Here is a 26,378-nt window from a genome sequence, read left to right as displayed (position 1 = left end):
CTGAGACGTGTTACTCTCCACGATCAGGCCAGAGACAGGATGAGCTGACCAGAGGCCACGGCCCCACTGGGCGAGATGAGGGCCCCCTAGCCAGAATTGCCTGGGCTCCCGTGCAAACCTTCTGCCCGCCCTCCCCTAGCCCGTGACAACTTACTTGTGAGTCCTCTTTTCTTACCTAAGAATCCTATGAAATAATAGGCGTTATTTGGTTTTCCTCCTAATGCCCCTAAAGACTGTGGCATCTTAAAACACTCCTAGAGGGAAAGAGAACGCAAGATTCTCAACTCACTTGTGGACTGCTGCTCACGGATCTCCGTGCTCACATGGCGGTGTGATGGGCAGGCGGCAATGGGCCCGGGAAAAGGAGTGACTTACTTTGAACGCATCAACATAGACAGGGTTGATTTGGTTTATGCCCAGGCGAAGGGGCACAATGAGCAGCAGGGGTTTCCAGGCTGGGCAGCCGGCAGGGGTGCCCTTACTCTGGTTCGAAGCATTCAGAGTGTCGGGGGGGCTCTCACCCACTGTGGCGGAACTCAAGGGAAGGACACAGCACATTTTTTCTAGAAAAGGAAGACAAGAGAACTGGGTCAAGGGGTATCCAGTCACCCAAGATATGCCCAGGGCAAAACTTAGGGCCACCTCATCTCCTGCCTGGGAGCCCCCTCCCCTCTGCCACCAGGGGCCAGCTTGCCCCGCCTCCCACAGGAAGCCCAGGCCTCTCCTCCGGCCCTTATTTCTCTTCCTTCTGGCAACTGAGCACTCACCTCCTGCCGGATATTAGGGGCTCATTGAGAAATTCTTATTTCTCAACTAGTCTGCAAGGACCTCTGAGACAGGGGCTGTATCTTTTGGTTACTCTAACCCCATGGTAGAGAGGACAGGGCTGGGCAAATGGGGTCTCAGCAGAACACCTGTCGATGGTTTAACTGATTATCCTCACTTTGAGTATCCTACAGGGAAAGGGTCTGGGCCTTTCCAGAGAGAGAGGACCCTCTCATTGTATTCTTCCTTTCAGAAAGCTGAAAGGGAAGAGAAGAAAAGGCACAGGGAATGATTAACCAGAGTCCTGTGCTCCCCTAAGTTTCCCTACTTTGCTGGAGCAGGCCAAGGTCAGTGTCTATCTCTCTGTCTCTTCTCTCTCTCTCTCTCTCTCTCTCTCTCTCTCTCTCTCTCACACACACACACACACACACACATACACACACATACACACTTTCTGAATGTTGAGGAAGGACCTCAACCACCCACCACCTGGGAAAGTAAGCAGGCTAGGGACTCACTGATATCTTCAATGACCACTGTGTTATCCATTGAAACATAAACAGCCAAGGAATTCCATTCGTCAAATAAAGCAAGTTTTCTGCAAAGCAACACACAGTGAGGTCAAAATTGGGGAAGATGGCAACATCAGCAGGGAGCAGTACAATCCATGCCCTGTGTCCCTAAAGTCACCAAACACTGAGCCACAGAGAAGTTAGGGTCCGGGTCAAGCTCTGGCCCCCTTGACCGAGAGCTCTGGAACATTCCACGTCCAAGACCCTCAGGAATGCCACAGAGTCACTGTTTTCAAACCCTGAAAAAATAAAGCCCTGCTTTACAAAATGGAAAAATCTACCTCACAAGATGATCTCATTCCTGCTGGGTGAAAGAGAAAAGGTACCAACATTTCTGCTCCCAAGAGATTTTATTTTTTCTCTTCCCAAATAAAAGACATTCTGACTTACTGTTTTTTTTTTTTTTCAAAAAAAGGAAACTGTTATAAAAATATAAATAAATATAAATATACACACATACACACACATATTTGGGAGCATGGATAATATGGAGAATAAGACCCAGAAAAATGCAGAGAGAGAGAGCGCTCTCTTACACCCCTCCCCATGTGCAGTGCAAACGCTGTTCAAGAAACTCGGGCTGCAGGTGGCCTTGGGGTGGGGCCTCGCTGGTCAACAGCTGAAGAGAGACAGCATGCTGAATTGTGTGACTTCAGAAGGGGTTAGAAAGAAAACCTTTTCACAGAGAGATCATCTGGGCTCTGAGTAAAGCACCATGACCATATCTCCGTTCTGTTTCCCTCTAGCCCATCTGAAAGAGGGCACGTTTAACCTGGGTACTTCTGGGAATCTTGGGTAAAGACCAGTCTTGCTGGACAAAAGAAAAAAAAAATTCTTTTCCTGACCAAGGTAGCTCCCAGGAAGAGGTTAATTACCATTACACTTTCATTTCATTTCGTCTGATGTAGGACCTTTCCCTGATATACTAATACTCTGTTGTTAATGGTAGCAATCACAATGAATTAGGGCCCACTTAAATTCTTTTAAAAATGTATGTTTCCCAAACTGAGGGCCTCAGAGGGGAGGGGGGTGGGGGAATGGGATAGACCGGTGATGGGTAGTAAGGAGGGCACGTATTGCATGGTGCACTGGGTGTTATACGCAACTAATGAATCATCGAGCTTTACATCGGAAACCGGGGATGTACTGTATGGTGACTAACATAATATAATAAAAAATCATTAAAAAATGTATGTTTCCATTTCTCTGTTGTTGAGAACTTCAAAATTCAGAATAAAGAAGCAAATTCTGAGAGACGTCATGTAAAAAGCCAACCATTTCAGGCTGGGTTTGGGGCCCGGCAACGGCCCTTCTGATTCATCTTCTACACGGTCTACCCTGGGTTCCCACACTGGCTCCCGAAATACTGCCAGATCTTCCGTCAGCAAAATCAACCATGCACCCCCAAAGGAACTATGGGCCAAGGCAAGAAAGTGGTCTCAGAGGGGTGGTACCATTAGCAAGGAGTAAAGCCAAGATACCGACTTCACTTGGGTCCCTGGGAAATCCAGCCTACTCCCCTCATGAGCACATTTCCAGAGCATTCTGCTTCAGTGAAGACTGGCTAATAACTGAAACAGGGCCCCCTCGGTACTTTCCATGGAGTGGGTCCCACCATCATCCTCCGGAGAGCCCAGGAGTTGAAGAAGCAAGCTACACCCAAGGAGTCCAGATGGTTTTAACCTTCTGATGCCTAAATCCGGCCCCAGATTCTGGATGCCGTCTTCACTCATCCTTCAAGTATTTACGAGCCCCTGTGTGTGCCAGGAAGTTTTATGTGCTGGCATTAAGGAAGTGAATGAGACAAATACAATCTCTGCCCTTCGGGAGCTTGCATTCAGTGGCAGGCGTCGGGAAGGAGAGGGACAACAGGTGAGGAGGCCTGCAGGTGTAGGCGCTGATGCCACTCACCCCATTCACTTCTGAAACGTCAGTCTTAGAGCCTCCACCTTGCCTCTTGCTGGGGGGGGGGGTGAATTCTGCGTTTTAACAGACCCACAGCAAAAGTACCATGCTGGGGTACTTGGAGTCTGCTAAGAGATGATAAATGGATCCCAAGACTCCCTTGGAGTTGGTCTCCTCCCATAGGTAGTGAGCTCCCCAAGGCAAGGACTGTGTCTAGTTTATTTCCGTATACCCAGCACTTAGCACGGTAGAGCCACTCAGTAAATAATGAAGGAATGAATGAATGAGGCCTTTCAAACTCTACAGGCTGGGAGTCCAGGTCTTGCCTAGGCTGGCTCAGCCTCGGCCACTTAGTATTATTAGCCTTTTGGCTTCAAAGAGACCCTCAGGCTGATGGTTCCCTGGAAGGTGAAAACCAGCCTGGAGAGGGAACAGATACTGAATGAGTCCGAGGTGCTTCCCCATCTACCGGTACCAACGAAAACAACTCTGATCTACCAGAACAGATGTCTGCACGCGCCCATCTCAAAGAACTGTCTGAGCAAAATGGTACAGATGTTTGGCAGCTCAGTGGGGTGGCAAGAAGAGCTAGACTGAGGGGACACTGAGTTGGCAGAAGGGGGCGGCATAGGAGACAGTACAGCAAGGCAGACGCCAGACTCTTACTTACTTTAACACCTGTGCAACTGTATTTGGTCCAAACCATTCGCCAATTGATTTCCCTTCTCCTACACCCATTTGTGCTGTTTTTATGTGGAAAAAAAAAAGACGTTAGCAAAAGTTCTTTCAGCATTCCACAAGCTCCTAATTTTTTGCATAAATAATTAAGCAGATAGACAACTTCGCAGAGCCACATATAAGGCAGGGGATGAAAGCAGCAGGTACAAACATTGCCTTAAAACTACCGATGTGACCTTACCCATTTGATGGATAGAGTAGCAACAGTCCTTTCGATCTAAGAAGCACTGGAGGATCCGTTGGTATTCTTTGGGTTGTTCTTTTTGTTTCTCCCAGTTCCAGTCTTTGTAGGAAAAAAATGAATTAAAGTCATTTTTATAACTACTTATTACCTTTCCGCACTCTTACTGTAACTACGAGGTTACAGCTAGAAGAGTTGCAGCTAGAAGGCAGGGGCCGTCGAGTTAGAACATTCCTAAGTAACTTCAATTTTGATGAAAAAGACATCTGGAGACATTACTTTCAAAGCCTCAGTGGGTGTAAAGTAAAAGCAAAACAACGAGCTGACCAAGGAATTGACTAAGCCCAAGGGCTGAAGCTAGATAAATATTACATAAAAACAAGGTCAGAAAAGGCGTTTCTGGTCAGCTACTCCAAGAGCAGGAGGTCGCCACAAAACCCGGAAGTATATCCTTATATCACCCTGTCGCCATACTGTCTCATCACCACACAGACAGCAACGACTTCGGTCCGTACATTTTGGCAGCATTGCCAAAAGAGTCTCATGGGGGAAGTGCTATTCAGACACACAACAGTGCGCAGGGGAATAGACACAATTCACAACTAAGGAAGCTCAAGAAAACAATGGCACGCTGCCACTTTTACACAACCTTGAAAAAGTTCACACTGACCTTTGGAAAAACAAATACCTTTGCTATCAAGTGTTCAAGGTTTCTTTGTGACCAAAACCCAAATAATCACGTCTATAGGAATCCCCTCTGTGCCTCAGGCATGGCCCCCCAAGTGCCGCAGAGCCTGCTTATCCCAGGACTTGGGACAACTGCAAAAATTCTCCATAATGACTGCTGTAGACAGGATGTGTTTCTCCCATTCCCTCAGCTCTAGGAACTCTGTCCCATGGGACAGCTCTCTGGGTCTTACTTGGCTTCCGATACATGAATTTCTCTCCTGAAGTCTTAAAGAGAGTTTAATAACTTCACGACTGAAGTATTCTTGAAGTTAAAGGCCATTATCTCCATAGTGTTCTGATCTCTTTGCGTCTAATAGTTCTGAAACCGAAGTTTAAACTTCGTAGCCAGCACAGTCTTCAGAAGGTGAACCACATCCAACTTTTCTTCTTTTTCCATTTGCTACCGAATTGTCCGAGTCTGGGGAAATCCTGATTAGCTGGCTGCTAAGTACCACTAAATATTGACTGATGACACTGATAAGTGAGCACTTCACCTTAACTATGAAGTAAGTGGACAGGAAGCATTCCAAAATGCTTCTTTACAAAATTACATCTTTGAATGTATCTGAGCTGCAAGATCGATTTCCAAATTCTCCCCGCTGTTTGCTTTTCTGTTCAAACAACCGAGACTGCTGACTGTGGGGTTTTATGTCTTCCTCATTGGCTTCCCACAAAATTCACTTCCGGGAGAATCACCTTGCTGTGATTTGTATACACGGAAGTTAAAGGGAACGGATCTGCTCCGAGCCAGATGAGGACTGTAGAGACATCACTGGACAAGGAGTCGGGAGGCCTGCCTTCTTCTATTCCCCAACCCATGCTTTTTCTTGGCTGTTTGACCCTGGGCAAGTCACCTGACTTCTTGAGCCTCAATCTCTTCATCTGTAAAACTGGAATTATGATACTCCCCAGGAAAAGCAGGTGAAGAGAAGGCCTCAAAGCCCTAAAACCTCCCCAGACCTTCCCCCCCAATGCCACCGTCTGCTCTGGCAACTGCAGCAGGATGCGTGAGGCTGCACTGGGGGGAGGAGGGAATCTCAGGGAGCCAAGCCAACGAGCTCAGCAGGTACGATATCATCCAAGGGGTCCTTTTCCTCCCTCATCCCCAGGTCAAACCCGGCTTTCACCCAAGTGCCTGCACAGGCACCCAGCAGAGGTCATCCTCCAGATGCCCACTGGGAAGCACGCACATGGCTTAAGAAAGCAAGACTCGAGGGCTTCAACGAAGATGACCGGAAGGTTCTTAATGAAGTGGCCTCCTGAGACAACTAATTTAAGGATTCCTTCATCACCGAATGGACATTCTCAGCGAACCCAAACCAAAATAGTGCCAGCTCCCTCATCAGGCACTTCCTTTAGGTCACTTCCACCCGTCACCAGGCAGACATTTTAAACGAGGTCAAGAAACAGACCGCCCGCCACACCCTTCTTCCTGCTCCCTTTGTTATCTGACCTGTTTAAGGACTCCCTGGAACAATAGCGAAGATGGAAACTCTAAATGACACACGTGCCTCCCTGTTCAATTCTGTCCCAGGAAAATAACTCTCCGGCTTGGTGAGTCACAAGGAAATGCCGGCTGTTTCCTTCTCGTGGGAGGCTTTAGCGACTTGTCGGCCCCGCCACGGCGGCTTGCAGAGAGCACTGTAGGACCTTCAGCTCTGTAATCGAGCATTCCTGTAGCTCAGCCCTGATGCTAGGCCACCAGCAGGCAGTGCTACTGCAGAGGCCTCTGAGGGAGGACACATTTCACTCACCCCTTCCCAAGTGTCTGCAGATCAGGGCCTGAGCCAGCATCATTTGTCCACAGCGGAGCATACATCCCCAGCCAGCATCTGATGAAGGGCCCGTTCCCCCTGTTGGCAAAATGGACGGGAAGGACTGTGAGTTCCCTAAATTGCCCTCCTGAAACATCAGCGTATGTGGCAATCACATAACACAGACAGACACACAGACTCAGAAAAGAGAGGCGAGAGAGACAGCAAACAGGGTTTGTTAGAGGGTGGGACTTGCAAAGGTGATGCAGAGTTAACCGAAACAGTTTCTATGGCCAAAGACAAAACCAACAAATGAAAAAACCCTGCTTGGAGACTTCTCGCTCAGTGTGCACACAGTTGTGGTAGATGACTGCCGGGTATGACTACCGACACTAACCCATGCCTTATCATTATCTGCCAGACCAAACCTGGCTTTGCTCGGCTCACTTCTCAGGGGAGCCAGTCTTAACCTTAGTTAAGGAATCAACACTACCAAAGGGAATCATCAGCGAGGTCAAAGAGATCTGGAAGGCTCTTGATTGTGCTAAATATACATTAGGAAGATCTGAACAGCAAGGAGGACAAGATAAAATAGAGGAAAGAGTCCTAGATTAGGCATCAGAAGGACTGTCTCTAGGTGCCTGATCCAAGTCTCAACTGTAGATTGGGAACAACAGCACATACCCTGACGCCTACCATTGGGGGATTTGTAAACACTGAAGGAGAAAATACCTGTGAAAGGGTTCTACAACCCATTCAGGATGATGTAAATATCCGGTGTTATGTGCATGGCTGTCATTAAAAATGCTACTAATAAATGAGAAATGGGGCCACATCTTTAAAAGGCCTTAGACCAGTTAATAAATGAAGACAGTGGGTTCCGCTTTACAAACGCTCGATGTAACGAGAATCCCACGTACGTGGCCAGCCTGAGCTCAATATCCTTTTTCAAGGTACCAGTGAAATCAGATAACTTGGATAGCAGAGGAGACAGTCTGCTTTCATTGTTTTCCGTCCCCCCCAACATGGAAGTGGAAAACGATGCTATGAGCACCATCTCACCAGACTGATTTTAAGGAGGGTCATTAGCCTTGTACGACACGTGGGCCATAGGGGACCACCCTTTTCCTTTGGTTGTGGGGACTGAAGGAGAGTTGTTACAGTAAGATGGGGAGGATTGGACCAACCCGTCAACTGTCAGGGGAGGCCCTTTGCCTCTTGCTAATGGTGGAATTACAGGCCACATTAGTACAGGAAGGATGCAGGGAAGCCCACATAAAGAAGAGACTGTCTATTGCCAAAACATTGTCAGAGTTGAACTGCAAATGTTCTCGAGCCTTGTGAAGATCTCTTCACCTAGAGAAAGTTAACAGTTCAAAACCACTGGGCACTAAAAATTGTTCTTTTGTTTGTTTTCCTGCTTCGGTACTTCCTGTGGAGAGCAAACACCGTCTATGTGGACTTGGGTTTGGGGCACTTATCAGAAAGGAGGATTTCACTCCAGTTACTAGGTCCAGGACTGCATCAAAATCAGACAGACAGACTTTTCTCTTAGGAGAACAGCTGCTACCATTTGGATTTGATACGCTTTTCCTACAGGGCCATGATACAGGAATAGGCCACCCTACTCGCAAACAGCTTAGATTTTCTCTAAAGGGAGCCTATTTGCTTAGCTTATTGACCTGTCCTGCTTTTCTAGACGGCAGCTGCTACTCTAACAGCCTATAATTAGTTCCCAGGAAATCTATAATAATTCATCGTCCAAAGGCAAGGTGCTTTCATTTCATAGGGAGAAGAAAACAAAGGAATTCTTTTCTTTCTTTCAAGGCATAATTGTCTTTAATGATCATGTGGCTCCACAAAGAAGTGGATTATAATTTAGTAAATATTACCCAAATTAGAAGGTTGACTTTCTCCGTGCTCCTGGAAGTAAAATGAGGGATATAATCTGGCGCCTGAACACTAGGAGCTGGACTCAGAAGTATACTGGCGCAACACCTTAGCGCCAAGGAACCATACACGATGAGGCACTTTGGCAATGAAACTTTCGAATAAAGTTTAAGACTCAACTAGTCCCCTAAAGCACGCTCTTTGGCACAGCAAGCTGTTAATTCTGAGGTTTCTGTAAAGGCACTGATAACCTCAGGCAAGTTATCTACAAGGAAGAAAGCACAGCACAACAAATGATATACCTACCAATTGGTGAAAATTTCCTTCTGTATGTAAACCACAGGCGAGCACTTATATCAGACAACAGCTTAGATTTTTCTGTAATTAAATGTGAAATTGCAATTAAATCACCATATCCCATCTACAGATATCTGCCTTTGATTTCTGAGCCAGCAGAAAGCCAACTCATTTTCAAATAACCAGTCAATTCTACTGTGAGGGGGCTAGGGAAGTTCGGAGGAACCCCAATCTCATCTTAGCCAAGTAATTTCAGCATTTCTCCTCACCTAGGTTTTGACCAGAGCTACTGGCCGGGTGGTTCCTTGTCTCCTTCTCACTGAGCAACATGGCCCTGGCAGGTACTAACACTGGGGTCATGGCCAAGAGACAAGGAATAGGAAAAGCAAGGATAACCCACTAGCAAGGCAATCAGCCCCTGCCTGAATGATGACGGTTGGATCCCTTACCGGTACCCACTGTCCATTATCTAAAACTAAGGGGGGAGTATTGCGGGGGGCACATATGTGTGTGCATTGCATATGTTGAACTAAAAAGGAGAGATCCCTGTCTGTACTACCTCCTGCAACTGGCATTTGTCATCTAAATGGATACAGAACATCACAAGCGCTTTTGTGTCTTTCTTCAAAGCACTTCTTGCATTGTGATCAGCTCCTTCCTATCTCCTCCTCTATGCTGGGGCCTTCAAAGAGGATCTCTCCTCAGATAAACAGAAAAAGCAGAGTTGACTCCCTCCAAGCTCAGGCTTCATCTGGGTGCTGGGTTGTTAGCAGTGTTAGGTGCAAAGGTCTTCCCCAATCTATAAGTATATAAAGGGAGGGGAAGAAATATCCCAGCCCCTTCTCCAACCAGCTCCAGTGGCTAAAAGTTCAGAATACACTGAGACAGTGCTAACAGTCAGTGGAAGATCGACAATTACAAGACTCCTTAGTGTCTGAGAGTTTCTGACAGCCATGGGCTGATTAGAAGTCCCCTAGGTGGCAGCGTTTTGAATCTAGACAGAAAAGGACACAAGGGGAATGAGAAGTATGTAGCCCAGGCATTGCTGACTAAGTACTGGTTAGTGATACTAGGAGTTTGAAACCCACAGCTTACAGAATTCAGGAGTTCTCCTTTAAAGAGAAGAATAAAAATATATCTGACTTTTCTCAAATTGTACTAACACCTATAACCATGCGAACTCCCTGCTAGGGACTCTCGGGGCCTTGGAAGGGACCCATGCAAGCAAGGGGTCTGAGGCTTGAACTCCCCTGGCTACAGGGTCTGGATCCACCCAGGAGTGGCATTAATGGTGACCAAAGTCACTCTCCACCAACCCAACATGGAAAAATGGGTAGGTCCTTAACCTCAGGCACCCACCTCATGTGGGTTCTCACAGACAAATGCTACCAAACCTTACCCGTTTTGAGGAGATGCTGTTTCCCCAAGATCCATACCAGCTCATCTGTATCTGGAAATTCTTCTAGGTAGTCAGCAAAAATAGTAATCTGGTTTTCATACTTGGATAAAACTGAAAGAAAAGGAGAGAAATTTACGGCAAAATGTAATGGACTGGGTTTGCTTCTGTGGCTTACTGATTATTACCTCTGTACTGAAGGTGAAAGGTCATTGGCTTGAAGCACATGGAAGCAAATCCTTTTCTTTGAGGAACAAAGATACTCACGAGGCCTCAAAATCCTTTTGACCACCTATCTTCACCTTCCCTTTCTTGCAGTCCCATTTGGCACCATCTCTGAATACTTAGTCACAGTCATTTCAGAATCTTTTCGTCATGGGGTCTTTTTTGTTCATAGCCACTTAGCTAGCTTCTAGCAAGAGTGTGTCGAGGTGAAACGGTAATAGCTAATGCTTGCATACCCCACTCCTGCCCACATCACGGGAACACTGTGAGGTTTCAAGCAGCCAGTGGCTTTGGAAGGGGCTGTGACGAATGTGAAAGATTACACAGCTGTGAAAATGTAAGATTTCAGCTGGAAGCCCAGATGTTTTCATAGTCCTTTTAATTGCCATTTTATTCACATATCACTTCTGCAAAGAAGGATCTTGAAGCTGGAGGTAAAAATAGCTTGTTCTTGGGATTCACAGAGGCCTGTGGTTCTCTCTCAAGATAAAGTAACTGAATAAAACAGAATTAAATGCTGCAGGTTCATGGGCCAGACTCCCAGAACTTAAGACCACATAATGTGGGATGAGGTAAAATTCACTTTTGTACCACCTGTGGGGGAAAGAGTCTGCTGAAAGAGTTAAGACTGACTTACGAAGGGGGCTATCTCAAAAGTTCTCTTTAAGCAATTTTCTGGAAGAAAATAAGATTATAGGTGGTAAACAAGTTTCCAAACTAGCCCACAAAAACGTATTTTAACCTGTAACCAGAGAAATCAAATTGATAGTATAGGAGCTCTTGGAGGCTCCCCAGCCCCTACAGGGAAGGGAGCTCAGAGAGAGCGGGGGCCCTTTTGTGCAGCTCCAAGCAGCCGCAGGGACTCTCCCAAAGCAGTCCCTGAGAGCCCCAGGGGAACCGTTTTCCTGTAAAAATGGCATTGTGAGATATGTTTAACCCACTTGAAAGGACGAATTGTTTTCTTTTGGCTTTGTTTTCTAAGGCAGGAGCATGCTGTTTTCACAGAAATAAATGTTCCTAAATATAAATGTTCCTATCTGATCATAAAAACAGGTTCACCTGCTCAAAAATACTTGGTTGGAGGCTGAAGTTATACTTTGTATAATTTGTGCAAATTGAAGTTACAATTTGTTTGAAGTTGTAATTTTAGAAACACAGCTACCCAGGGATACCACCTTTCTTGAAATTTATCACAGAAGCCCAATCTTTCTGGGATTTAAGTAGCTTTTCTCCTCAGGATGTTTTAATCATTAAGGTTAGAGTCTCCGGCAGTATTTCAAACCTGAAGAGGTTGGAAATGAGGCAGCCATTTTGTTCCCCAGTGAAAGCTCATCACTGCCGAATCTGCCAGGGAACCTGTGCCATCTTAGCCTTTCTGCCTCTGGCCTCAGCCCCTGGCCCAAGCCCAGGAAATACCAGGCTAAAAATGACCACCCAGGTCAGGCCATCCCCAGGAGGTGCGGACTGAGGTGGTGTAAGTCACACTGTGTACCTTCCCACCCTATTCTCTACCCCTCACAGGCAGGAGAAAGCAGGTTAAAATGAACATCCAGGGTAGCCTAGAAACAGAGTCAGAAAATGAGGAGCTCGAGAGGAGTGCGGGAAAGGGGCAGGCTGTCTGGCATTCCCTTGGTAGGGGTGAGGAAGGGCGGCACTGGATGAATGTACAGCATGTATGGATATAAGCCTTGGGTCTTTTTTTAGTACCGGCCAAAAAAAAAAAAAAAAACATTTCTCTATCGCCAACCCTGTCTCAGTGAGTCATGGCCCAGCCATCTGGTCAAATTAGTACAGCCCCTTAAAGCCTGTGAGAACTGTGCTGTTTCATTTGGGATGGCCCTGACCAAAATGGTAGCCAAAGAATTGTCCCCTTGCTCTTCAGCCCTTCTCGGGCCGGCAAGAAGGTCATTACCATCTCTATTCTTCCTGATTCTCCCCATAGAAGATGGACTCCCAGAATGCAGTGCATCGGGCCACAGCCAGCCCCAGGTAAAGCTACGTGGATGAAGCAAATGAAAGCCAGAAGAGAAGCTGGGATTAACAGAAGCAAAGAGTGGTAACATGGGGAGGGTATATACAAGACAGTCTGGCAAGGAAGGGGAATAGGTCATCCACAAGGAGAACTCAGAGTGATGAAGAAGCAAACTGGGACATCACTGAGGTGCAGAAGTGAAGTCGCATTTCCAACAGAATCACTTCTAACGTAATCCTTTTTAAAAAATTTCATAAACTACCTTTATCTTGCCTTAAAAACAACAAACAAGACATCAGCCCCATATGAGTTTCCTGCCCTTTCAGACTATTGAAAGAGATAGGAACTATCCAGGCAGAGCTACAAAGACCATAGCTGGGTGGACCAAGAATTTCCTTCTACAAGGTCTGGTGAACAACAGGCTTCCCTCTGTTCCATTTTACTTTAATAATGATTATTGCACTGAAGTCTCTGCTGGGTTGGCTTAGTGGTCAGCTAATAACTGAACAAAGACTTCCTCAGACTCCTGGAACCAGCAAGTCTCTCGGTCTCGGCCAAGAGGCTCTGTGTACATGTTGGGACATGTCTTCCACGCTCAGCCAGGCAGTTGATAACTTTGCCTTAGTCTTCCCTCGTGCAGAGCTTGGGATCAGCCAGAGTGAAAGCTTAGGGCCCCCTCAGGTCTTTCCTGAGCATGCACACAACACTGGGAATGCACACAGCCCTGAGCATGCAGATAGTCTTCTAGATTCCCGGGGTGGGCCCAAACGTTTCAAGCTCCAAGGGACATGCTATGCCTTAGCTTTCTCCTTTAAGCTTTTTGGTTATCTACTGCCTCGGGCAGCTATGAAGTCTATCGATGGCCTCTGTAATGGTTTTCTTATTTTATCATTTTATTTTTAATTGAAGTATAGCTGACACACAATATTATATTAGTTCTAGGTGTACAACATAGTGATTTGACAATTTATACATTACTCAATTGTCACCACGATAAGTGTGGTCACCATCTGTCACCAATTATTACAGTATTATTGACTATATTCCCTATGCTATACTTTCAGTCCCCATGACTTATTTATTTTATAACTGGAAGTTTATACCTCTTAATACCCTTCACTTATTTTACCCATTCCCCCAGCCCTTTCCCCTCTGGCAGCCACCAGTTCGTTCTCTGTAATTTTGAGTCTGTTCCTGGTTTGTTCATTTGCTTGTTTTGTTTTTTAGATTCCACATATAAGTGAAATATATGGTATTTGTCTTTCTCTGCCTGACTTATTTCATTTAACATAATACGTTCTAGATCCATCCATGTTGTCACAAATGACAAGATTTCATTCGTTTTTATGGTTGAGTAATATTCTATCACACACACAGACATCCTCCTTATCCTTTCATCTACTGATGGACAGTTGGGTTGCTTCCATATCTTGGCTAGTGTAAATAATGCTATAACAAACATAGGGGTGCATATATCTTTTCTAATTAACGTTTTTGTTTTCTTCAGGTAAATACCCGGAAGTTGAATTACTGGATCGTATGATATTTCTATTTTTAATTTTTTGAGAAACCTCCATACTGTTTTCCACAGTGGCTGCACCTCTAATAGTTAAAAAAAAAAGCCCCTGCCACTCCAAGTCAGGACAAATAAATACAGTCTTGCAAGTGGGGTCTTCCCAGGAACCATCAGAAAGATCAAATAATGACAATTCTCTAAAAATGAGGCTTGGGGCGCCTGGGTGGCTCAGTCAGTTAAGCATCAGCCTTAGGCTCAGGTCATGATCTTGGGGTCCTGGGATCAAGCCCCATGTCAGGCTCCCTGCTCACTGGGGAGTCTGCTTCTCCCTCTCCCTCGGCCCCTCCCCCTGCTCATTCTCTCCCTCTCTCTCTCTCTCTCTTTCACTCTCTCTCAAATAAATAAATAAAATCTTTTAAAAAATAAAATAAAAATGCTCCAACCCCATTCTGTGTCCTACAATGGCTGTCAGGCTCCTGGCTTTTCCTGGGATTGGAGGCTGTAAACTCTCAAGGCTCCTCTAGGGCTGGAGAGCAAGGGATGGGTGTAGGGCAAGTGAAAACACCACAAAGCTTACTATTCTCACCAAAATGCAGCTGCTTTTCTTGAATAAATACTCCCCAGATTGTTGCAAGCCTTTGGTGAATTTCCACACTTCTGAAAAGGTTGATTCTGACCATTTTTGCCAGTTTTTTCATTGTTATTATAGATAGAATTTTCAGAGGCCCTCAATCTGCCATTTCTGCTATGTCTTACTTTAATATGTTTTCCAGTCATTGACTAGATTTCTAAGGGTTATTTCATAAAATTGCAAGCAAAGGAGAAAATGGCTTTGAATGACACATTTTCTGATAGGGCTTACCACAGACACTTGTACACGAAGGCTCCTAGATTCTGTGGGGCTTGTGTCCCACAAACAACACAAATTCTCTAAAGTGAAATCTCACGGCCACAGAATCTCAGGGCCAGAAGGGGCTTGAGATACCACAGCATATCTTCCTTATAGGCCACCTGATTCTAAAGGCATGCCAGGATGCTGCTGATTCCAGAACAGCCTTCTCAGCAGTACATACATATTTAACATACTATCAAGTAAGAGCTTCAAAAACAGAGGAAAATATCCATGGAAGATAGGTATGGCAAGGGTCAAATATTCATTAATATATCCATTCCATAAACTTTTACTGAGTATCTACTACGTGCACAGAGGCTAAAACGTCACTGACCCGTAGCTTCCATCCTCCAAAAGCTTTTAATCTAGTGGGGAGGCTAGGTCTGGAAACAACTAATAACAATAAGTACCATACTAAAGGAAAGTGATGTAACATACAGCACAGGGAATACAGTCAATCATATGGTGACAATTTTGTACAATGACAGATGGTAATTAGCCCTACCAAGGTGATCATTTCATAATATGTCAAAATATTTTAAAAAATCAAAATACTAGGTTGTACACCTGAAACTAATAGATTTCTGTGTGTCAAGTATAGTTCCATAAAGAAAGAAAGCAACGTGGAAGGCAACAAATGATTAATTCCAACTGGGGGTGAGTGGGCCTTCCACAACCCAGAGAAGGTGGTATCTGAGCTGAGGCTTAATGGAAATAAGATATAAGTGGGAAGGGGGAAGGGAAGAAATTCCTGATTGAGGGAACATCAAAAGGATTTGGCAAGCAACTGAATGTGCTGTGGGGCTGGGGGGAGAGGGGGGGGAAGAAAGAGAGATACAGAGAGAGAGGGAGGCAGGGAGGGAGAGAGACAAAAATAACTTGCAGTTTGCGAGTGTGGATGATGAAATGGGAGCAGCAAAACATGATGTGGGGTAGGGAGATAAAGTGTGATCTAGCCAGAACATGTAGGACTCATGGGTTTGGTTGATAAAAGAAGGAGAGGGTTAAAAAAAAAAAGTAGAGGAAGACAACCTGCACAGGGATTGTGAAGAGGGACATGGTAGACGGCAGGCAGATTAGCAGAGCCTCGGAAGGCAGGTGGAATTCAAACAACAAAGCTCAGCCTAAAAGGTGCCTTCACCTTCCTCCTGGGTCCACTTAGTGTTCTGGTCTTGCCAGCTTCTGCCCACCCAGGCACACGCCCTGCCCCATCTGCATTCTCTTCCTCCCACTGACAACCAAAATCTAGAAAAGAGAGAACTGGACAATTCTCATCATTTCAAGGGGGATTGTCATGTCCCAAACTGCAAGTTTTCTTGAATGTATTCGGCAAGTCAAATCCTAGCGATGCTGGGTGGTCAGATAGGGCGAAAGATGTGAATGATTTCTCTACAGACCAGTATAAACTTTGGCACCCCAAGAAAACATTTATCATTTTAGACTTACAATACAGAATCTTAACTGAAGGGTTCGGAGTCAGCTGGGCTTTATGACTTTAGGAGATTCTGCCATAAATAACTTGGCCCCACAAAATACATTTCTTACAGATTTCAGCCAATTCATCCTACTGACAATGGTGGTAAGAATCAAATGAAAGACAAAATTGGACTTTCTGGTTTTCCCTTAAAATGATTCTTCTGGGGGGCTCCTGGGGGGCTCAGACAGCTAAGTGTTTGATTCTTGATTTCGGCTCAGGTCATGAGATCAAGCCCCACGTCCGGCTCTGCACTCGGTGGGGAGTCTGCTTGAGATTCTCTCTCTCCTTTTCCCTCTATCCCTTCCCCACCTCTCTAAAATAAAAACAAACAAATCTGTAACATGATTCTTTTGAAAAACTTGTTGCCTTTTTAAGTATATTTTTTTGTTGTTGTTCTCACTTAAGGACAAACTGTTGTCTGCTATCTGCTGACTGAAACGCATTTAGAAACATCCATGAGGAAATGGGGTTCCGAGCACGAACTGGTAAGGAATGTACCTAACACACAGGTCACTGAACCTCCAAATTGCTGCCCCTTTTTGCTTTTGATAAGGAAACTCTGATCTTTTTGGAGAGATGCATTTTTCAGAACAATAAAAAGATGCCACTTTTTTAAGGTTTACCTTTGTTGATAAGACATACAAAGAAGGCAGGACATTGGATGGAAGGATAAAAAAATATTTGATTGGCTTTATAATTCAAGACTTGAGGCAACTATCCCACAAACTGAGGTGAGAATCAGCTTGATTATTTATCAACAGGTTTTGTTGTTAAGACTCAATCTGCTAAGTGCAAAGTGTGGTTGTATTCCCAAGGAGTACAAGTTACCATCATGCGGTGGGTCCAAAAAAAGCCCCTGTGGTATTGTATCTTTGATTTTGGACAGTATCCAAACCAAAAGAACAGGAATACTCAAAAATAGAGCTCATGACTCATGTAGGGAGCAAGATAATCATAAAAATATTTAACCAAAATGAAGAATATATCAAATAATTTTTCTCTAACATAAAAAAATGTGGGGTCGCCTGACCGGCTCGTCAGTTAAACGTCAGACTCTGGATTTTGGCTCAGGTCATGATTTTAGGGTCGTGGGATTAAGCCCTTGGTCGGGCTCTGCACTGGGCGTGGAGCCTGCTTAAGATTCTCTCTCTCCATCTCCCTCCACGTGTCTCCCCCTGCACGCACACGCACACTGTCTCTCTAAAAACATGTGGTTTTTTTGGCAGAGGATGAAAAGGAGGAATCACTCCTCACTCCTCTTAAAAAGAGCTCTAGCCTAGGAAACCTAAAATTTAGGTTCTAGTCCTATGCTGCCACTAACTAGCTATGTGACCTTGGAGAACTTACTGCAATTCTTTGGACATTAGATTCTCCATTTATAAAATGAGTGGTGTGTTTTTCAAACAACACATCATAACTCCTCAGTGGGCTATGAAGTCTACACAGTGGGTCACAACCAGCATTTTTTAAATGAAATTAAATAGAACAGAAAAATATTAGAACATATCACATGTAAGAAGGATTAACATCATTTCATGAGACTTGTTTGTGTGGATATAAATTGGGTGGCAATATATAATGGATTTCCCATTGTATTGTGGGATCAAAAAAGCTGGAAAGCCAGTGGTCTAGACGTACACTCTCCATTACAGTAGCCACCAGCTACAAGCAGTGGCTCACATTTAAATTAATTAAAATTAAATACAACTAAAATTTATTTATTTATTTATTTATTTATTTATTTATTTATTTATTTTTAAGGATTTTATTTGTTTATTTGACAGAGAGAGAGACAGCTGGAGAGGGAACACAAGCAGGGGCAGAGGCAGAGGGAGAAGCAGGCTTCCCACTGAGCAGGGAGCCTGATGCGGGGCTGGATCCCAGGATCCCGGAATCATGACCTGAGCCAAAGGCAGACGCTTAACGACTGAGCCACCCAGGCACCCCCAACTAAAATTTAAGTTACTCAGTTGCACTCGCCCCATTTCAAGCACTAGATAGCCACGTGTGGCTAGTGGCTACCATACTGGACAGCACAGCTATAGGATAGTTCCATCATCACAGCAAGTTCTATTGGGCAGGCCTATCCCAACAATGTATCTATGGTTCTGTAGGAGGTAGAGGTAGGGCAGGTTGTTAGGAGGGGTACTTCAAGCTCTGGGAAAAGAAGATGTATTCACTTGTCTCTCTCTTAAGAGAGTCTGTATATGAATTTCTAAATAAGTGAGCCAACAATTATGTACTAAGTTCTATACTTTGTTCTGTGAGGGATACAGAGGAAGTATCCTCATAAATATTCACTAAATGTTAAAAGAGCAATCGAAGGCATCTAAAAGCATAGTACCTAAAGATATGAGCCTTACATCCATGAAAAACCTAATAATAAAAGGCAATGCATAAGCAAGTATTGATAAGAGCTGAATGCTATCAAAATTCAGAAAAGGGGGAAATCAGTGAGCATTAGAGCCATCAGAAACGATTTCAAAGAGGACATAGGATTTTAACTGGTGCTTAAGTTATTGCTTCAACAAGGATACACAGAAATAAGACAGGAGAAAATTCCAGATTAGGGCAATACTAGTAAGTATGTATGTGTCAGAGAGGGGGCTAAATTCTGGAGGATACTGGGCAATGAGATTAGAGACGTGGCTTGGGTCTGGATGGTAGAAGGCAGAAAGCAAGCCAGTAGAGTCCAAGTCTCAGTCAAGCCACTGACAGTTTTCAGAGCGCTTTCACTGATCCTTGAGGCAGCCTCTTGAGATAGCCAGGGCAAAGATCGCTACTTCCAGTTTTGAGTTGAAGGAACTAAGTCTCAGAGAGGTGATGAGAATTGCCCAGAGTCCTATAGCTAGTGAGCAGTATAACCAGGATTCAAACCGAGTTAACCTTATTCTCCATCCATATTCTTCCCACTCTACCTTGCTGTTACAATAAAAGCTGGATTCAAGGCATGGAGACATGGGACAGCAATGAGAAAGTTGTTGTAATAATCCAGACATAAAGTGTTGAAGGCCTGGCCCAAGGTGGCAAGAAATCAGATGCTCTGGTTATGTAACATACAAACTGACTGTGCAGTACCCACTGTTTATAGGGAGAGTAAGAGTAGACAGTCTGAGGTTAGAAGAGTATAATTATTTTTAACTGGAAGTGATCTAAACTACCCCAAAGGAACAAATACTAACAATATAATTCATATACTCTGTCCAGATTTTTCCAGATGGCTGAAGGCAATGTTTTGGATGCGGTTCCTAAGCAAACAACTCTTTATGAGTCTATGCATTTTTATGAGCCATTTCTGTCTTGCTAGTGTTTCCTTCCTCTGTCAATTGCAATGTTCATTTCTCAGAACTAATTGGTCATATGATCTCTTACCTCATCTAGATTTCCAGTGAGAAAGGTCTAGTGCAAAAAGGTCAAGGAGCTACAGGCCTTGGAGTTTTTCCACACTATTTAGTAAAAGTAATTATTGGCAATTAATTAGTTAATAATAATTTACTAAGAAAATACTGAAATACACCATTACCAGACTAATCTTAAAAGGATCTCTTCACTTGTGTCACTGAGCTGCTCAAAAACTTCCCCGGGCTTCCAAGATTGCTCCAGCTGATGGGAACCAAATATGAACTCATTAGGCTGGAATTTAAGGCTCTCTCCAATATGGCCATCTCCTACATTTACATTTGTTCCCCACTGATCATTACTCCTTCAGGAGAGCTACTCTTTTTGGCCAAAATAAACCATATGATACATTGGAGGCTCTTTGCTCATTCATGTCCTACTTATACTTAAGTCCTACCTCAAATGCTACTTTCTCTGTGAACCCTTCCTTCTCAATTTTCCCACCAAGAAGTACTTTTTCCTTCTTCTAAGCTTCTGAAGTCCCTGATTTTTATCTCTGTTGTGGCACCGGGCACTTTGTTCTCTAGATTATTGTTATTTGCAGGCATGTCATCTCTCTGCTATTGGAACGAACTCCCATCTCAGTCCACGTAGAGCTTATCTCCATATGCTCTAAAGCTCCAATCATAGGGCCTTGCGAGAAGTTGTCCCCTAAGGCTCATCAAATGTTTATGGAATGAATGGGCACACTGACAAAAAGTCTAAAACCTGGTTTATATGTTTATGCACACGTCAATTTAACAACCCTTTGTGGAGTACCTACCATATGACCAACATTGTACTAGGCCTTGGGGATAGTAACATGTGTTAGCAATTCCAAGTCTAATGGGAAGAGAGAAAGAAGGAGAGTTCGTTTTTATGCAGTATGGTCAGTGTTTGCACGGGGGAGCTCAGGAAGCACAGCAGAGGACCATCTAAGCCAGCCTAGGGTACAGAGAAGGCTTGGGGAAGAGAAGTGATGACAGGACTTATCCTTAAATGATTAGAGTTAAGCAAATATGGTAGGAGAAGGGTGTTCCAGGCAGGGGAGCAGCTTGGACCAAAACACCAAGGGCTTGAGAGACTGTCGAACAGTGAGGCCACGTGGAGACTGTCAGGGCTTGAGGCTGGAGAGGCAAATGAGCCTAGGAGATGTTGGCCTTGGAATCCTTGGTTTGGTAAGGCTTCTGGACTTAACCCAGGCTTCATGGAGCCCCTGAACGCTTTCAAACACACTCAGGAGGAGGTCTGGGTATCTCACCATTAGCAGAAAGAAACAGTGCAACAAGTAATTGCCTGCAATGCCAATCTTAGTTGTTGGTTTTAAAACATTATCAAATTAACTTCTGTTAAAAAAAAAAAAAAAACCCAAACGTGAAGGGACCATCTTTGTGAAGGAAGGGGTTAAGGTGGGTCTCTGTCTTGGGGCACGCTCACTGGTACAGCACAATGGGAGAAACTCTGAAGCCCTTTCCAGGAGGAACAGTAACTCTTCATTTAGGGTACTTGCCCAGTTTTCACCTCTGTTTACAATCACCTCACCCGCTTCCCAGAGCACAGGAATTTTCCCCATACCCTTTCAACATCACACTTCATTAGTAAACGTTGCCAGCAGACATATGCTGTTTAAAAATTCTTTACCTTTGATGTCATGTAAAATTATACTGCCAGGGTTAAGTTTTTGGATTGCAAAAAATTACACATGTACCTTCACTTTCAAAACAAAAAATGTATTCCAAGTTAATCCTAGGGCAAATTTCGGTAAAGTGAACTTGATTTTCCAACATTATTTTGCCATTATTTGAACCACATTGCCCAAGAAAAGACTTTACTCGGTCTAAAAAAGATGCAGCTTGCAATAAAATGGCTCCACATCCCTGACGTGCACTCTATGAACCAGACACCAGGAAAATAAATAGCTATCTACCAAAAGGCATAAGAGACCCAACCGACCAACCACAACAAAAATGTTCTCTAATATCTGCCAGGCAGAAAATCTTGATCTGTTAAACAAAACACAGACCCATTTTTAACTCCAAAAGTGGCTCTTCATAAAGTGGGGTTTCTTATAAGATGCTCAGCCATCAGTTCTTTCATTAATACTAAGTTAACTTATTCTTTTTTTTTTAAAGATTTTATTTATTTATGTGACAGACAGCCAGCGAGAGAGAGAACACAGCAGGGGGAGTGGGAGAGAAAGCAGGCTCCCAGCCGAGGAGCCCGATGTGGGACTCGATCCCGGAACGCCGGGATCACGCCCTGAGCCGCAGGCAGACGCTTAACGACTGCGCTACCCACGCGCCCCAAGTTAACTTATTCTAAGTTAAAAATGTCTTTTTAGGGGCGCCTGGGTGGCTCGGTCGTTAAGCATCTGCCTTCGGCTCAGGGCGTGATCCCAGCATTTTGGGATCGAGCCCCACATCAGGCTCCTCTGCTGGGAGCCTGCTTCTTCCTCTCCCACTCCCCCTGCTTGTCTCTCTCTCACTGGCTGTCTCTCTCACTGGCTGTCTCTGTGCCAAATAAATAAATAAATAAATAAATCTTTTTTTAAAAAATGTCACTCGCTTAGAGAGGTCTTTAAAAAAATGTCTTTTTATTGCACCCACCCTGGCGACTCCACTCCTAGGTTTATGTCCAAGAAAAATGAGTGTTTGTGTCCACCGAAAGATGTGGTCAAAAATGTTCATAGCAGCTTTACTCATAATACCCAAGACCTAGAAACAGTGCAAGTGTCCATCAATGGGGCACTAGCAACACAGTGTTAGTGTTCTTCCCAAACGCATATATTGAAGCCCTAATTCTCAGTACGATGGTATTTGGAGGTGGGCCCTTTGGGAGGTCATGAGGTCATGAGGATAGAATCCCCATGAGTGGGATCAGTTCCCTTATAAGAAGAGACACCAGAGAGATGATCTCTCTCCATCGTGGGAGGACACAACAAGAAGGTAGCCATTTGCAAGCCAGAAAGAGAGACCTCGCCACATGCCGAACCTGCTGGTGCCATGACGTCGGGCTTCCCAGCCCCCAGAACTGCGAGAAACAAACGTTTGTTGTTGAAGCCATCTGGTCTACGAAGCTGTGTTACAGCAGCCTGAACAGACTAAGGCAAGGAGGATGGAACAATTGTGGCGAATCATTCAAAGCAATGGTCCACGGCGACAAAAAAGACCTAATATGATGTACAAAACACAGATAAATCTTAAACAGAAGAAGTCAGACACAAAATAGTACATACAATATGATTCTATTTATATAAAGCTTGAAATCAGACAAAACTCATGTACGATAATAGCACTCAGAATAGTTGTTACCTTTGGGAGGTGGTGTTGGCTGGTGGGAGGAGGCAAGACAGAGACTTTGAGGCACCCGAGGTGGGGGAAGAAATGTTCTTTATCTTCATCTGGGTGGAGGGTGCACATATATAAAATTTCACTGAGCTGTACGCTTAAGATTTGTGCACTTATGTATGTAAAGAATACCTCAATTCAAGAAGAGAGAAAAAGATAAGTCTCTATATTGGATTGATTTCTGGTACAGACTGGTGATACAGATCAAACTTATGCTAACAGCAAAATATTCTCTTGTTATCAGGAGCAGAGGTGTAGTTCTAAATTTCTCCCCCCCCCCCCCCACACACACACACATCAAATCCAAGTGAAAGTATTTTGGGGCTTCAGATACTATTTAGATGTCAAGCTAATTTATTGGATTTTTCAACTTAGACCTTTCCAAAATGCTATCTATTTTGCAAGCTCACTTTGATTACGAATTCCCAAATGTATTAATTCTTCTTTTCTACTATAGCATTAGCTGGTCTTCATCAGAGAAATATATTGAATTTTCCCCCAAAAATCTTAGTGGAAGAAAGTGTAGTAGACTGAAGAAAACACTAGCTTATGAATTAGAAGAGCCAGGTTCTATTTCGGCTCTGCCTTTTGCTACATAAGTCACCTTGGGCTACTCTTTTAAACTAAGATTCCCTTTCCTTATCCATAAAATGTAGATAATACCTTCCCTACAGGGCTATAGTGAGGACCAAATGAGAGAATGGATGTAAAAGTGCTTTGTAAACTTTAAATGAGTGCTAATAGCCCCAAAGCTATGTGTTTCATTAGAACTTGTGCCTGGTTGTGGCCAAGAGAAAATGTACTTAAATTTCAAAGCTTGTACTTCAGTTTCGCACATCTTACATTTCACTAGAGTTAGGATCAGCAAGTGCACTCAAATTCTAACATCTCTCAAAAGTTGAAACAATTCCATGATAATAAATACTGAAAATAGACATGTACAGGGATGTAGGATGAATAACTGCTTCTTTCCTTTTCCCAATTACGACTTTTAAGTGTATCTCCATTATATTCAGTTCATACTTCCAGAACTTTGTATTGCTTCTGCAACACTCATGCCATAGTTCCCCCTCTCTCTTATGAATTTCACAATAACTGTCCCTAAAGGCTGTTCCCATTTCTCCTTTCTGCCATCCACCATGAGCACGATAGCAAAATTTAAAAATACTCCCCACTCTGAGCTCCTTGTCAGAGACCTGAGTACTCCTCGTCAGAGAGCCCCAAATAGAAAGTGCCTTTTCTTAAGTGTCACCTTTTAATGTTTGTTTCTCTGGTGACAGGAAGTGATATAGGCCAGAGTTGCCTCAAAATGCTTCCTGTCACCAGCTATCCTTTCCAGCAGATCCAGCAGGAAATGTCTGATCGTCATGCAATGTGAAAGGAGCTTGACAGAAGGAAAAACCAAGGTGATTTGGTTTCAAGGGCCCTAGTGGTTCCTGTTCCTGGAGATTTTGTTGTTAGTCCCACAGTTAAGTTCTCCAAACTGAAGCAAACCTACAGATAAACAAACAAAACAGACTACGGAAGGTAAACCCTGAAGCTTTCAAGACCCTTAAGAAGTATTCCCTTCAGGCATCGAGTCCCACTTAAGAGGTCTTTTGTGAACCTTCTGAGCTAGGGGATAAAAACTGATTTTATAAAAGTAGATTGACAGCAGCAAGAAGGGCCGGCTGACAAGGAAACAGACAGAATATCATAAAAAACTAATATGGATTCACATACACACACGTACACATACTCACACATACACACACACACACACACACACACACACACACAAAGACTAAATGGTCTAGGACCATGCAGTGCAGGGACAATCATTAAATCACATTTCAAGAGGCCTTAGAATACCACTGCATTATAGCATATAATAACTGATAGTCATAACAATGATCCTCCCTGAAAAAATCAGATTATGTCCCTAAATGCTGTATAAGAAATCAGAGGAGTAAATTGTTTCTTGGTTGGGTTTTTTTTTTTTCCTCTTTGGAGAATTCCATTCATGGTAGTTAAAATGTTAAAAGCGTACGGTGCTTAGAGGGAATCATGAGCCATTTAGAAAATTGGTTACTCAAAATGCCTTTTCCCCAGAAAGAGTGAGGGAACTGAGGTTCTACTTTAGTCGGTAAGATGAGATGAACGCTGGTTGTATGACAGACGCAAGTGTTATCAGGAGGTCAGAAAAAGGAGATGAGCCTGGGATAGCATAATCAGAGAAGGCTTCATAGAGGAGGCAGGGCTCAGGGCTGTGTTTACTTTGAAGTCTCTCTCCATCCAAAGCCTGGTTCTGCCTTTCTTTATTGCCACCCTTAAGCAGCCCTGCCAGGGTCTCAAGTTTAGACTCATTAAACAAGACTAGTTTTAAGGGAAATGTAATGATAGTGAACAAAAAGAAAACTGGGATGCAGATCCTGCATAAAGGAGCTTGCTAAGGCTTCAATGCCTGAATAAGCAGAGCCTCTGGTATGGGCAGCAATTGTGCCAAGCAGCAAATAATTTGTGGGAACCATGGATGGAGTACAATCCATACCCTTAAATTACGGAAAAGCAAGGTATAACAAAGAATTTTTACTTCATAGTCTACTTTTATTTAGTATATAGAAGTATACCAGTGGGAAACCACAAAACATTACTGAAAGAAATTAAAGATGACACAAATAAATGGAAAGATGTCTGTGTTCATGGGTTGAAAGACTTAATATTGTTAAGATATCTATATTACCCAAAACAATCTACAGGTTCAACACAATTCCTCAAAATCCCAATGGCATTTCTTGCAGAAATAGATAAATTCATAAGGAAAATCAAGGAATTCCAAAGAGCCAAAACTACTTTTAAAGAGAAGACCAGGGGCGCCTGGGTGGCACAGCGGTTAAGCGTCTGCCTTCGGCTCAGGGCGTGATCCCGGCGTTATGGGATCGAGCCCCACATCAGGCTCCTCTGCTATGAGCCTGCTTCTTCCTCTCCCACTCCCCCTGCTTGTGTTCCCTCTCTCGCTGGCTGTCTCTGTCTCTGTCGAATAAATAAATAAAATCTTTAAAAAAAAAATAAAAAAAAAATAAAGAGAAGGACAAAGGAGTCACACTTCCTGCATTCAAAACATATTTCAAAGATACAGTAATCAAAACAGTATGATCCTGGCATAAAGACAAACAAAGAGACCAAGAGAACAGGCTAGAAAGCTCAGAAATAAACCCTTGTATATATGGTCAAATGGTCTTTGACAAGGGTGCCATGACAACTCAAGGAGAAAAGGACAGTCCCTTCGACAAATGGTAGTAAGAAAACTGGATATCCACATGCAAAAGAATGAAGTTGGACCCTTATCATACACCACATACAAA

At 43.9% G+C, this 26,378-nt stretch overlaps 1 protein-coding gene across 1 annotated transcript in view; it reads right to left on the bottom strand.

Annotated features, from left to right (window-relative positions):
* ATG4A (autophagy related 4A cysteine peptidase) overlaps positions 1–26,378 on the bottom strand; it is a 51,844-nt gene that overhangs the window by 7,618 nt on the left and 17,848 nt on the right. The window contains exons 2-9 of the mRNA XM_026478807.4: positions 10,231–10,341; positions 8,841–8,912; positions 6,645–6,743; positions 4,162–4,263; positions 3,913–3,985; positions 1,284–1,363; positions 376–563; positions 176–254 (exon numbers count right to left, since the gene is read on the bottom strand). Of these exons, the coding sequence (XP_026334592.1) occupies positions 176–254; positions 376–563; positions 1,284–1,363; positions 3,913–3,985; positions 4,162–4,263; positions 6,645–6,743; positions 8,841–8,912; positions 10,231–10,341 (804 nt within the window). The remainder of the gene's footprint in view (positions 1–175; positions 255–375; positions 564–1,283; positions 1,364–3,912; positions 3,986–4,161; positions 4,264–6,644; positions 6,744–8,840; positions 8,913–10,230; positions 10,342–26,378) is intronic.

Source organism: Ursus arctos, chromosome X (assembly GCF_023065955.2).
Source record: "Ursus arctos isolate Adak ecotype North America chromosome X, UrsArc2.0, whole genome shotgun sequence".
NCBI classification, from domain to species: Eukaryota; Metazoa; Chordata; class Mammalia; order Carnivora; family Ursidae; genus Ursus; species Ursus arctos.
This window is presented reverse-complemented; position numbering and strand designations above follow the sequence as displayed.